General features: G+C 36.1%; 2 protein-coding genes across 3 annotated transcripts; one reads left to right on the top strand and one right to left on the bottom strand.

Moving 5' to 3' along the window:
* Positions 1-545: 545 nt before the first annotated feature.
* Positions 546-8012, bottom strand: LOC141813642 (putative beta-1,4-xylosyltransferase IRX9H). The gene is made up of 4 exons (XM_074701602.1): positions 7074-8012; positions 4769-5018; positions 3193-3376; positions 546-791 (listed from the first exon to the last, which is right to left on the bottom strand). Exons 1-4 carry the CDS (start codon positions 7835-7837, stop codon positions 775-777), a joined length of 1215 nt encoding a protein of 404 aa, XP_074557703.1. The 5' UTR covers positions 7838-8012; the 3' UTR covers positions 546-774.
* Positions 8013-9900: 1888 nt separating this feature from the next.
* Positions 9901-13299, top strand: LOC141813860 (uncharacterized). 2 transcript variants are annotated; one of them, XM_074701857.1, is made up of 2 exons: positions 9901-10252; positions 12688-13299. In XM_074701857.1, exon 2 carries the CDS (start codon positions 12705-12707, stop codon positions 13068-13070), a length of 366 nt encoding a protein of 121 aa, XP_074557958.1. In that variant the 5' UTR covers positions 9901-10252; positions 12688-12704; the 3' UTR covers positions 13071-13299. The 2 variants fall into 2 exon arrangements, with proteins under 2 accessions (XP_074557958.1, XP_074557957.1); XM_074701856.1 differs by having other exon boundaries at positions 12643-13299.
* Positions 13300-14102: the final 803 nt, after the last annotated feature.

The following is a 14102-nucleotide window of genomic DNA, read 5'->3' as shown; positions in this document are numbered from 1 at the left end:
TTTCTAACTCTGTGTAAGAGGAGTCATTGTATCAAAGAGCTCCTGGAGTATAATTGAATTAGTTGTAGAAGAGGAGTCATTATATCGGAGAAAAGGAAAGGAAAGAGGACAGCAAATGGGAAATGATATTTAGCATGAAAAATCCAATATGAATGGAGCATGACACTCACGTTGGCAATGGATCCACTGCATGCAATTGTAAATGTCATGCTTCATTCATGTCGAGATTTTTCATGCTAAATATCATTTCCCAACGCAAATATTGAAATCCACGAGAGAAAGATTTGGGGGAGGTGGTATCGAGAGAGGAAGCAGTGGGGTGTTGTCATATATGCCTTGCGAACGACGTTGGTGTGGGGAATAAATTTAATTCTGACAAGGAATAAGCGTATCTAGAGCTGGTGGGTGGGTTGCGAGGTTCATATGGGGAAGTAGATATCCATTATAATAAGATCACGTCCGTCCTGTCACCGATTATTAAAATAACATCTGCAAAATCAGAGCCGATATCCCAAGCTTATTTGATTCCAACTTTTCAGATAATTAAAAACACAAAATTGATGCTGAAAACAGCTTACAAGAAAGAGGGTAAATAAAGGTAAAACAAACAAATTGATAGCTTTTGATGACTCACCCAGCTACAAAGCAGTATCATGATTATTGGCCTGCTATTCAAAGAATCTGCAAAATGGAACTAAGCAATCTCAGTGGGGCTGATCCATCCTCACTAAGAATGTTGCGTCCCGCATTATAAAAGCACAAATTCGAAGAGTGCTAGGTCAGGTGCTTTCCTGAACGTACAAGAGGAACAGTCAAAATACAAATGCCAATTTCAAACGGGTTATAAGCCATGAACTATGACTATTCTAAACAAACACGGGAAGGAGGTATATTGCTTTTATTTTGATAGCCACCTAAAATAATGTGCAGTCAGGTCATTTTGAGCAACATGGTAAATTCTTAAAATATCAACTCAACTGAGTATCAAGCAAAATAAACAAGGCGTTTCAAGATAAATTAATATGCATCTACAACTATGGAGCGCAAAAGATTTAGAAAGTTCTGAAGTTAATACATGAAATTCTCATTCTTACTGATGATAGATATACATAAAGACCATAAGCAGCATGGTCATATAGCCAAAGCATTCGCCTGGCACCTTGACTACGAAATTTAAACCATTTTATGAAGTCAATCCTAAAATAAAACAATTAATTTAATAAGCCTGGCACAAAGCTAGAGTGAAGTTATATATTATTAGGCAATACATACAAAAATTTACTAAGATGATATTTGATATCTATATATATAACAAAAGAGAATATGGAAACTTGAAGTTTTGTTCTCACATCAGCAAAAATAAATTAGAAACAGATTGAATATTTTTTCTCCTCCACGTCTTAGATAGTTTTAATAACTGCATTTCAAATAAAACATGGTTCTTCAATATTGCAATTTTCTTGCAGCCTACTCCTTTCATTCCATCAAATAAACCAGATTGGATTTCTACCATATTGGTAAGCCCACAGACTGAATTTCTTACTTAGCTATTAGAAAAAGTTCACAGGTGCATGGTTTTCAGCTTATCTTTGAAGAAATGTTATAAACTCTTTTGGGGGGGGGGGGGGGGGGGGGGGGGGGGGGGGGGGGGGGGGGGGGGGGGGGGATTGGATTTTTTCAAATTGATCTCTTAAATGAGCAAGCACTCAATTCTAAGGTCGAACTCAACAAATGACAAAGGGGCAAGATCAGCGAATAACCATCGGATAGGTAATTTGAATTAGGAAATGTTAAGTTTTACTCTTCTACTTCCTTGATCGTGTTTTCTTATGGTTTTTTTTTATATATAACAAATGTATTATATGTATTTTATTGGAGGTTTGCTTGAATTTTTTTCACGGCATTGGTCTGACTGTTGAAAGACAAAAATATGCATTTATATGAAATTCTTACATACTTTAACAATTCATTACACGATATGCATTTTATGCATGCAAATATTGTAGGAGGTCTGGTGCAACATAGAATAAATCATTTACTTGGACAATTTATTACTCCTTATAACAAAGTTTCAGAAGTAGTTTAAAAAAACATTGGCTCCAACTCTACTTTAGATCATTTAATATCCTGGGAGTATTTTCTTCACTGTTGGGCCTTAATTTTAGAAATTTCCTCACTACTAGAAGAAGTTTATATTCTGATTCTAGCATGCAAGTTATCTAATGAAGAATGAATTACTTATATGCAAGTATTTGGGGCTAAATTAATTACTATGAAATTATGAGAAATAGTTAAACTTATTTTAGTTTCATTCATCTTCTTTGTAATCATATAATTCATTATTAGAACTGATATGCTTTCATATATTTAACTTTTAAAGCACAAAATTACAATTTGTTATTTGTTAAGAAAATGTCAATTATACTCAAGTGTTTTCCTCGACCTGATTTTATACTTTAAACTTTTTAGTATTATTTCAACTTATTATATTAATTAAGCTTTTCCTTTCTATAATTTACTATTCGGATTATATTTTCTTCAATTGTGATTACTATGATTTAAATATTCCTTCAGGTTCATTTATATAATAGCACTAATTTATATTTAAAACATATAATAATGCATGAATCAATCAAAATTTAGTTAGAATTAATTCAGTTATTTATATGTAAAATTTATTTATCAAAATGCATTTATTACATATTTACATGATTTAAGATTTCATTTGATTAGAGTTGAAGGCATGGAGGAACCAAGACCAAAGAAAACTCTATTAAAAGTAATAATTAAAAGTGATGTAGAAGATCAAGATATTAACAACATTATCATTTTAAATAGTGAAGTAATAAGATCCACGTAGTTGATTCCAAGTAATAGAACTCACTGGCGTCAGTTATTATATTCATGCTTATCCACAAACTCCCATCTTAGTGGGCCGAAAGAACACAGTTCATCTAAACTAAACCAAAATGCAACAACATTATGTCTGAACATCAATAATTCTATGATAATAATTAGACAGTGAACTAGATCTCCATAGTTGAATCGAGTTTCATGAAACTTGTGTGAGTAATGATGATTGTAGATTGGCTGATATGTTCAAAGATTAAACCTTGCCCCTTTTTGTGCAGAAGAAAGAATTTATATATGAAGAGGAGTTAAAAATTCAAACAAAAATTGAAGTTGACCAACCTTGTGAAGGCTGCACATTTGAATGAACAATAGCATCAAGGTTCTTTGGCACTTGCCATCCTTTAGGATAAACAAGATTTCTAGATTCTAGATGAAGGTGCCAATTCATGATCGTTGAGCAACCCTTTGGTAGCCCTTCCATTTGACTTTCATCCTCTACAATCTGCTCTATCAATGTAGTCTCCTGAAAACAAATGACAAACAATCTGACTGCACAAATACCAAGCCAAAACACTTCTGCTAGGAGCCTAATATAGAGTAAGTTCCTACTGTGTCCTTACAAAGTTTTAGTTGCTCAAAATTTATGCTTGAAATAAAGGGAAGAAAACAATCCTAATCTTTGAAAAATACAGAAATCAGGATGGGACATGGGTTATAATGTACCGTGATTTAAGCTTCAAGTGTATGGCAATAAAGGCATGTACAATCTAACTCACGTATAGATAGATGCAGGGCACATTCAAACTATTAAAATAGAGCAATCCTTAAAAATTGATATAACAGCTCTTCTTGGGTATAAATAGTTGCAAGGGAAATGGAAATTCTAGTTATACATTAAGTAGACTTTTTGTCCCTTCTATCCTAATGCTTCTTTCATCTCTAGTTGATTCAATTTGTCCAACTAGAGAATTTATTAGTTACTAGTCATCTTTAAACATGTACACATGATCTTATTGTTATCTTTTTTTATTAATTGACACTATGCCTAACTACTTTTGGATAGAAATATTTTTTTCTTACATAGGAGCCCTGCAAAACATATTATTATTCTCATTTATTCCATATTAACCTTTTACATATGCTATTTTTCATTAGCTAAACACTCTAACCTATGTCTGGGTGGTTATGCGACAATTTATAATCATTAATGGGGCACACATCAAATGCAAAATCTTCAAAAGTTCCTTTCCAATTTAACCATTTGATTCTCATCTAATTAAATATCTTCATCTACATCTCCATTTATTGATAACAACATCTATATTAGATATCTCCACTGTCTTATTGTTGAAACTATATTTTATATATTTAGTTTATTTCTTCCTAGCTTAAGACCTTTAGTTTCAAAAGTAGTCTTTGAAATTACAAGTAAATGTGGCAATACCTTTTAGTAAAGGAAAACCAAGCATTTGCTCCTAAACAAACTATTCTATTTCAACATAGCTAGTAAATTGAAAAAATATTTAGTCAAACCATGGAAAAAAAACTCATTTAATCATGTAAGATAGATAACGGTTCAACATAAGATATACAAAAAAATTTAACAGTACATAAGGGTTCCATTTATTAACTACCCAAGTTGTGTTAACATGAAAATGGACTTCGAAGCAATAGCATACTCCAGGAATGACACTCCAGGGATGCAAAGGTGAAATCAAATGATAAAGATATTGATATGTCACAGTTTACTTATTGATCTAAAATGTATCTTAGTTTTCTCTCAATTTCTACCACATATCTATCTATCTATCTACTAAATATATATATATATATATATATATATATATAGAGAGAGAGAGAGAGACTGAGATCTGCAATTTTGTTCAGAGCAATAATATTTTAAAGGAAAGAATACCTGAAATCCCTCTTTCACGGAGTCTAGTTGCCTAATGGCATCTGAGTTTGGACGGTGCCATTTCCTGGGGTCCCAAGTTATTGTGCTATTGAATGCAAATCCAGACATATCAACATGAAATCTCCTAAGTCTCTTACTTTTCTCATTAGTATGCCATCCTATTACTTGACTTCCATTGCATACCGGACCTTCTAGTATAGCCTTATTTTTGCTTTGAGAGAGCATTGCAACTGGCCAAACACCAAATCTCCTGAAAATGCAAAAAAAAACAGACTGAGACTTTACTGGTACAAGAAAGTAAGATTTTTGACTTTCTTATTTACCATAATACGTAGTTGATACTAGAAGAGAGGATAGAGAATGATTGGCCAGCACGAAAAAAGTGCTCATTAAGGAGGCAGTCAGATGGAGAACTTCAGCAATTGCCGATTTGAATAAACATTCAGGCTCAAGCCCAAGAAAATAATTGTCATGTAGAAATTTTGTAAATAGTGACCTTAACTTCTAACTGGACATGCTTGATTTATCTCAGTTTCATATCATTGAATGTGAATATTGGTCTCTCCTTATTACAATCAGTTAATTTTTATTGTAAGTGTGTTTTTTTATGGCAAGTCTGATCTCGCTCGGTGACTCTGCAAAAATGATGCAATATACTGTATACATTATGTGGTGACAACAGTGAAATGGGTTGGATTATTTGATTTCAATTGTATTTATCTCTTTCACATTGCATCGCTTGTCCTAAGTCTATTGATCACATATTTTCCAATGTTCTCTCTCCTCAAATTTAAGTGCTCATGTCAAACAAGACTGGGAATCAATTCCAACCTGTTTGATGAACGAGAGAACAAAATCATTGGTTGTTTGAGGCTCTAAATCTAAGCTGATAAAATTCACCAATCTTTCACTCTATAACTGCTATAGTCTCAGGTTTATTTGGACCTTTCATAATAATGCAGAGGAAAGGACAGGCCCTATCATGATAATCATAGGGTACTAGATCACACAAGCTTGCTTGTCAGAATCATGTTGTTCGAAGGAACTATGAGACCTAAGATGAATTTTGTATTCATGGACTCCTCCAGACCAGGCTGGCTAAAGATTTAGCACAGATGTCTCTTTACTTAAAAGCCAAGAATCATTTAAAAGTCCATAATGATATTAATTCCAAGAGATTCATAATTTATATGATATGTCAGATTATAGATATTGTTATTAATGGTGTATGCTTCTCAAAAGTCGAGCTTTCAATGCTATGGCTTTACTTTTGATAACCAAAGTCTATGAGAACATTTGTTTGGGAATGCGAGAATTTTGCACATGATGCTGCAGTATCTCAAGTTCTAGCATTCAAGCTATAGTCATTGCTTCTTAGGGAAAGTATATCGGTTCTTTAAGAATGACAATCGGGTGGCACAGGTTTAATTAGAATAATACGTTTTTTTATTAAAGAAAAAGCAAAAAGGATGACTAGGCATGAGGCTCCAATTAATATTTCAGGAGGAACAGAATAGGCCATGCATGTTTGAAATGGATTCTCTTAGAACTTGAATTGAACTAATAGTATTGAAATAAATCACAGATTTGTACTTTTTTCCATATATGTTGAACTTTAGAACTGTCCAATTTTGAAAGAATATACAAAATTGAAGACACTGTGATCTTTGAAAAATACTCCTAATTGCATCCATATAGCAGTATTTTTATTTTATTTATTAATCCCACTCCATCATCTTAGCAACACCCTAATTTGTTGTATTCATTATTTTCTAACAGTATAACTCTTGATCCATTGTTAGAGTTCTAGTGCAATGCCCATGTTGTTATTTTGGAGCACCACTTTCAATTTGCTAAGGGTCCATCAGAAGGGCATCTTTATCTATCAGTCACATTAGTCAATTTACATTAGGTTATTCAGCCACTTATAAATCTCTCAGAAAATTTTTCCCTTATTTTCATTGTTCGGGAAAACTTATACTTTGATGAAACAAAGTAAAATTTGAAAAGGTCATATTATCAACAAGTTCAAACAATGCCATTTGTTTGGAAAGGAGATGCTAGATTGCTTTCCCAAAATGGACACTGTTTTTCCATTTCCACTCATTGTTTCTACATCTTTATTGATTTAATTTTTACTGATTCTCCCAATAGATACATTGACACAAAATGAAGGCATAGGTAAAGCAATAACTATGATGAAAAGAAGCAAGAACTTCAATTTGAAAGTTTGTTTTTTTAATAAGGAATTTGTTGGTAATAGTTCAGTAAGGTATAAGAACACTAAAAATACTTGATTCGGCACCTTATTTTCCTCAGTTGCTCGAACAGCTCAAGTGAGTAGATGTTATCGTCATCGGCGAAGTACACAATCCCATCCAGGCGGTGCTTCTGGATATGCTCGAGTGCTGTGTTTCGCTGATGAACGCCTCTGTCCTTGATGTTGGTTGTGTTCTTCTCGCAAACGAGATGTCTGCACATAACTCCGGCGTCCATGAGGATCTGCGAGGTCTCCGCAGAAGCCACGTGCATCTCCACCACGATCCAAAGAAGCGGAGGAGGCACCAAGCGCAGCGTTTGCCCCAACCGGTTCAGGTAGTAACCCTGAGAGGCGCGGTTGTACGTGGGCGTGACGACGAGCAGCAGCTTCCCACTGCGCGATGGATCCGTTAGCTCATCCGTGGCGTGCGTCCTGACGTCTGACACCTGGATCTCGATCTCCCGACGACTAGAGGGAAGAAGGGCTACGAAATCCTGGCGCGGAAGGTTAATCATACTTATGGAGGAAATGGTGGGAGAAAAGAAGGACAAGTCGTCAAGCTCCGGGAAGGGGTAGAGGCCGAAGAGAAAACCGAGGAGGAAGGAGAGGAGCAAGCGGAAAAGGTGGCTCTTCCATGGATTGCTGCGATGCTGTGGCTTAGCACGGGAGGCGAAGAGAGAGTAAGGAGGAGCGGCGGAGCCGCTGGAGTGCTGCCGGCCAGCGTTGAGGCAGGGAAGTCCTTGATGGTGGCGAAGAGGCCGATCATCGACGGCGTTAGCTGCCGATTGAGCTCGACGGACCGATAGCATGCGATCAAGAGAGTGAACGACTCTTTATCATCTGAATCGGAGGGAGAACGAGGAGAGCGAGAGGAGACAAGATTCTCGGCGTTTGGCATGAAGACGGAGATGGAGCGCCATGGCAGCAAGGAATGCTCGCTCAAAATGGCCAGAGCGAGGACGAAGATCGAGATCTCAATCGGGAGCCGATTTTTGGGGGAAAAAAGCGCTCAAACACCACACCTCATGTGTATATATATATAGACTGAGACAAGCCGCCGAAGTAAACACGAGCGGTAATTCACCCTGCCAAACCCACTACTGAGAGCATCCGCAACGCTCGTAACGTTATAACGCCTTTAACAGGGGTCTACTATGATCCACTGTGATCGACCAGGGTCGATCACCATATGGTCGACCACGTGGTCGATCACCATATGGTGGTCGACCAGTGATCGACCACTACTCATACTATCTACCCTCTACCAACGTGTTCCACTCTGTTTGGATGGGGTGAGGGAAGGTTCATTACGGTTTGTTTGGGAGGAGGTGAGGGAAGGGGAAGGAAGGGTAAATAAGGGGAAGGGAATTTGTAACCTTGTTTGTAAAGAAGTGAGGGAAAGGGAGAGAAGGGGAAGGAAGAAGGTAAGTTTTCCCCTTGCATGGCCATAAATAGACACAATTCCTTACACTCCGATTTGGGGTGTAAGGAAGGGGAAGGAAATGTGAAAACATATTTATTCCAATTTTACCCTTATATTAAAATATTAATTGAACGAATAGTTATAAGACATTGAATTTCGATTGACGAACTCATTGAACGAATAGTTATAATGCATTAGATAAAATAAAATACCTAACGAACAATTATTTCTAAATTATTATAGATCTATTTTAACAAGTAAGGATATTTTTGTAATTTTATATATTTAACCTTCATTTCCTTCCCCTTCTTCCCAAACAAGGTAGCACATGTTACGTTAATGAACCTTCCCTTCCTCCCAAACAAGAAAAATATAAATACCTCCCTTCCCCTTCCTTTCCCTCCCTTCCCCTTCCTTCCCCTTCCGTTAATGAGTTCAATGGATGGGGTGAGGGAAGGTTCATTAACGGAAGGGGAAGGAAGGGGAAGGGAGGGAAAGGAAGGGGAAGGAAGGTATTTATATTTTTCTTGTTTGGGAGGAAGGGAAGGTCATTAACGTAACATGTGCTACCTTGTTTGGGAGGAAGGGGAAGGAAATAAAAGTTAAATATATAAAATTATAAAAATATCCTTACTTATTAAAATAGATATATAATAATTTAGAAATAATTGTTCGTTAGGTATTTTATTTTATCTAATGCCTTATAATTATTAGTTCAATGAGTTCGTCAATCTAAATATATAAAATTATAAAAATATCTTTATTTTTTAAAATAAATCTATATGTAAAAAAATATATATAGCTCATAAGATTAACAAAAATTAATATTTACAACTTAAATAAATAAAAAATTTAAAAAATAATAAGTAGATATATAAAAAATATGTGAAATACATAATTTATACATTTTGGTGTTAACATTAAAAAAATAAAAATAAAAAGATGTAAAAATTTACGACGAAGGTTAACATCGAAGAGTGCGAGTGACAATTACGTTATGTGACGAGGAGCAACAGTGCAAAAATCTAATAGATAAGAGGAGCAAGGGTAAAATTGAAATAAATATGTTTTCACATTTCCTTCCCCTTCTTTACAAGGGAACGCCCTTCCTTTCCCTTCCCTCACTTCTTTACAAATAAGTTACAAATTTCCTTCCCCTTAGAACTTAAAAAAATAAAAATAAAAAGAACACGTTAAATACCTCACTCCTCTCTCATTCTTCCCTTACTCTTCTACGTCATTCCTTCGCTCCTCCACGTCTTTTATTAATGCCCAATTAATTGCGCGTTGCGGATGCTTTGAGTATTAACGCTATCAGTAAATTGGGCCTAGTCTTCTCCTCTCTCCTTCCTCTTCTCCCCAACTAAACGGAATCTTATTTGGGATCCATAAAAGGTGTCTCCGGCTTCCTCTGTCCTTCTCTCTCTCTCTCTCTCTCTCTCTCTCACTCTCTCGATCCGTCTTCGCTGTGAGCGCGCCGCCTTTCTGTGTGATCGGCCGACCTCCTTCGAGCGCCACCACCCGACCTCCCTCCCTCTGCGTGTGTTCCGAGTCTTCTCCGCCTTTTTTTTCCTCTTGTGCGGCGTCCGACGAGCGACGATAAGTGTTTCCTGTCCTTTCCTCCGATCTATGCGAGGGGAAGATCCGCTGCCTTTTGCCGACGCCGCAGAGCCTCGTCCTTTGTCAGTCTTGCCCTCCGCGGCTGCTTGTCCTTTCTGAAGACCATTCCTTCGTGACCAGAAGGCGGCGATTGGTGGACGATCAGACCTTTCGAGTCGAACGCCGCGAGTTTAAGCATCAGGTGCGCCGAATCTTCCGCCTTATTCTGCAGCGAGCTTTTTATTCTCTTTTCCTCCTTGGATTGCCCAACGACTTGGCTGGTTGGCGGGGAACCTAGAGTTGGTGTTATTCCCGTTCGTTTCAATTGTAAATGTTCCCTGAATCTCTCGTCTTTTTCAATTTAGGGCAGCAGTTGTAGGGAGTCAATTGGCTGTGAACTTTGAGTTTTTGGCGTTGTCAAACCCCTTTACTTAAGGTGGAATCGTCACTTTGTCTAGGGCACCACCGTTGGGTGGAGTTCCAACCTAAGAGGGGGGACATTGTCGATGACCATTTGACATGAAAGATGATAGTGTATGCGTCGACAAATTCTGTCGCCAAATTTTCTCTAAAATCGAGTTATGCTTGTGAATCTTTATTCACTGAGTTGTTCTGTGTGTATGAGTTGAACATCGAAGGCGAGGCTGTGTTTTTGTCCTGTATGTGGGGATTAAAACAATCGATAGGGTAGTTTTGCATTGAAACCTAAAGAACGAAGGTTTGTGAACAAGTCACGAGATTTGTGATCATCATTTTTTGGCGTAAAAAAATACTAAATACCATAATTTGGCTTTTAACCTAGATTTTGGCGAATTGTAGAGGTTGTGGTTGAAATTCTAACTCACAGAGGCCCTTTATATCTTTTTGATTCCTTTGCTTGAGCAACTTCTTGTATACTTATGCTTTGTGTGTTCATGGCATGCTAACTTAATATATTATGCCTGTTGCTTATATGGATACATGTTTGTAGTACCTCTCTTGTATTGATGGATGCATGCTTAAGAATATGCTTATATTGGTCATTCATCTTTGAGTTTATTCTTATTATGTGTTTGACATGCCATGTGTGATATTTTTGCCCTTAACTTACAGAAATTATTGCATAGTTGTTATACATGATCCACTAGATAAGTTAGGGCATGATCAGTGGATTTACTTGCATAAAATAAATGCATGCTTGTTATACATAATCCATAGAATTGTTAGGGCATGATGAATCAGTTTACTTGTATCTCATTCTTCATTTGAGGGGCTTTTAGCCCAGTTACTGTACAAGACCTATGATCTCTCTGATTGACAACTAACTTGCAAATTCCATCTTGAAATGGATACTACCCATGAATTTGTTGTTATTGTTGCCTCCAAGGGCTAATCTCGTCAATCCTGCAAGTACAGTTGGTCAAGTAAGAGACTGGCATCTCCTTCCCTGGACTTCCCCTTTTGAATCTTAGCTATGAACCATGACACATACAAGTTTCGACTTACACGTCTACTAGTCGTGTCTATCCAGTCACAATCTAATTCTCCACATCATAGTGGTGGTGATATTTTCTTCTTTCATGGCCAATTATCATAGGTCACCATTGCCTATAATTTGGTTGGACCTTTGCTCGTTTCACCAACTTCACCTTTGTTGATAGATTGAATTCAATCCTGGCATCATTGGTGGGCTAGTGGATGACCCCCTTTGTTTCTTTTCCTTGGTATGCTAAATTGCCCCTTAATACTATGAAGATTCACTTTTATGCTTCTCATTCTTTCCCCCTAACCTTCTGGATTGACCGACCCTCTAACGCTAAGGATTGTTTCATAGTTTTCTCTTGGTATATGCTTCATATTGTCCAGTCAGCCTATAATATCATCTAAAGGGATGCTGTTTTGGCTTATTGGTTTAGGCTATCTAGGGACTGCATTGACTCCAATGACAGTCAAATTCTTGGATGGCTTACCTTTCATAGCCCTCTCTGCACTAAAGATTTGCCTGCAGCTCTCCAACGTCAACATCCTGGTTCCCTCATCAACATTTCAACCAGCTGATTGACACCTCTGCAAATGGAGAACTGCTTAATTATCTTGCTTTGATGCTCTTGCTGTTTTTGGTTGCATAAATTCTGAACATCCTCATCTCTTCATTTGACATAATTCTATTGTTTGAAAAAATATATATATTGCAATTTCATTGACTTCAAATTTTCAAATCTGATTTAATAGTTTAGCTCATGTTTGGCTTAATCTCATTGGGCTCCATGAAGACTAATATAGCAAATTTAGCTCATCTAATAAGATCTTGTAGAAAATTTTGGAGCTTATAGATTCTTTATATTCAACTTGCCGACTATTATCATTCTAGCATTGCCTCACTAAAACAAACATTTATAACGTTTGCAAAATGATTGTTTTTTCTTTCTCACTGGTTTCTCTGGTATCTTTCATCAGAGGTATTTGTGGCTCGATTTGATATTAGACTTGTACATAAAGCAATACCATGCTAGTCATTTTAGTTATTGAAGATGCTCTTTCAAGGCTACGCACATGATACCTAGCATGTTTTTTTTGTTTGTCACTGAAAGGTTGGCCTTTGCTACACAACAGGGACATTGTTGGCTTTCTTTAATTTCTGTTATTTGCCATCATCAGAGCATTTAACACAAGAAATGGAAGAAGCAGAATCATTCTCCAACCCTTCATTCTTGCAAGATGTCTCTACGAGAGCGTCAGAGAGATCAGGTGGTGACGAATCACCAGCAGTGGCACAATTAAGAAAGCTCCTCTTCCGTCGGATGCTTATAGGAGCGAGTGATGGACGATTCTTTCAGGGGACGTTCCATTGCATCGACAAACAAGGCAATATCATCCTTCAGGATGCAGTGGAGTATCGTAACACCCGGCGTTCTGGAGATCCATCTCCAATGGAACAGAGATGCCTTGGACTCATTCTGATCCCTGCCAGCTGCCGCACCTCATGCCATGCCGAATGCTCCATAGACGAGCAAATATCCCTCCTATCAATTAATAAATGATAGCAAACTGAGTTTCTAGTACAATAAACAGGTATTCATCATCTGCTACTTGGTATATTTTTTTTAAAAGCAATACTCCGAATTGCTTTCTTCTGTGAGTGCAACGTTATTTTAATTCTTCGTATGTCTCCTAGAAAACATGTAGATGATAATTGTCTACAGCTTTAATTTCGACAAACTGAAATTACCATTCCATTGATGAGAAATCACAGATGATGTTCTAGACTTAGATTGATAGACCATCTTTTTTTATATCTTTTTTGTTTTTCTGATAGAACAGGAGGATGGATGAGAGAGAATAGATGGATTAAGAATTGTTGATCCCTCCATTTATTTATTTATTGTTTTTGATAATTTAAGTGTTCGAATTTCATTGGATTAATTTTGAAAGTAAATGGTCTTCTTTTAATTCGTAATAATTTATGCATATTTAGAAGTCAATTCCACAGAATATTCATCTCAATTCCTTCATAATCAGTTTTGTCATTTGTTTTACTTGAACGAATATTGTTGTTGCGTGAATGTTGTTAGAAATCCTCCCCAATGCACCTCTATGAATAATTATATATAATTTTTAAAATTAAAATGGTATAAAGTCATATTAAGGATCCTATTTAAACTTTTTTTAAAGTAAAAAAAAAAATCTTATAGCATTTAGTGTCAAAATTTATGCCCATGTGTTAGAAATTAGAATTATAAGTCAACGCGATACCTTTTTTTTTTTTTGCCATGCAATTATATTTGTTCAAAATATAATTTTATACTAAAATGATAATTTTTAAAAGTTTTTATTTGATACATAAGTAGCGTAACCCCTCGCTAACAAGATTTATAATTTTTTGGCAAATTTTAGCATTTTAAATTCCTATTTAATTTCGTGAACATTTTTGTATATTTTATGATTTTTAAAACTGCTTTATCATTTTTACAATATAGTTTGAATTATCTATTTTTAATTTTATCAATTTCTATATTTTTCGATTTTGTTATTAAATGTCACAGTATTATATTTACTTCATTTTAACAATATTA

This window comes from Curcuma longa, chromosome 20 (genome assembly GCF_044706935.1).
Source record: "Curcuma longa cultivar G26 ecotype Majalengka, Jawa Barat chromosome 20, ITB_CL_G26_1.1, whole genome shotgun sequence".
Taxonomy (NCBI): Eukaryota; Viridiplantae; Streptophyta; class Magnoliopsida; order Zingiberales; family Zingiberaceae; genus Curcuma; species Curcuma longa.
The sequence above is the reverse complement of the archived record's forward strand: the minus strand, read 5'-3'. Positions and strand labels throughout refer to the sequence as shown.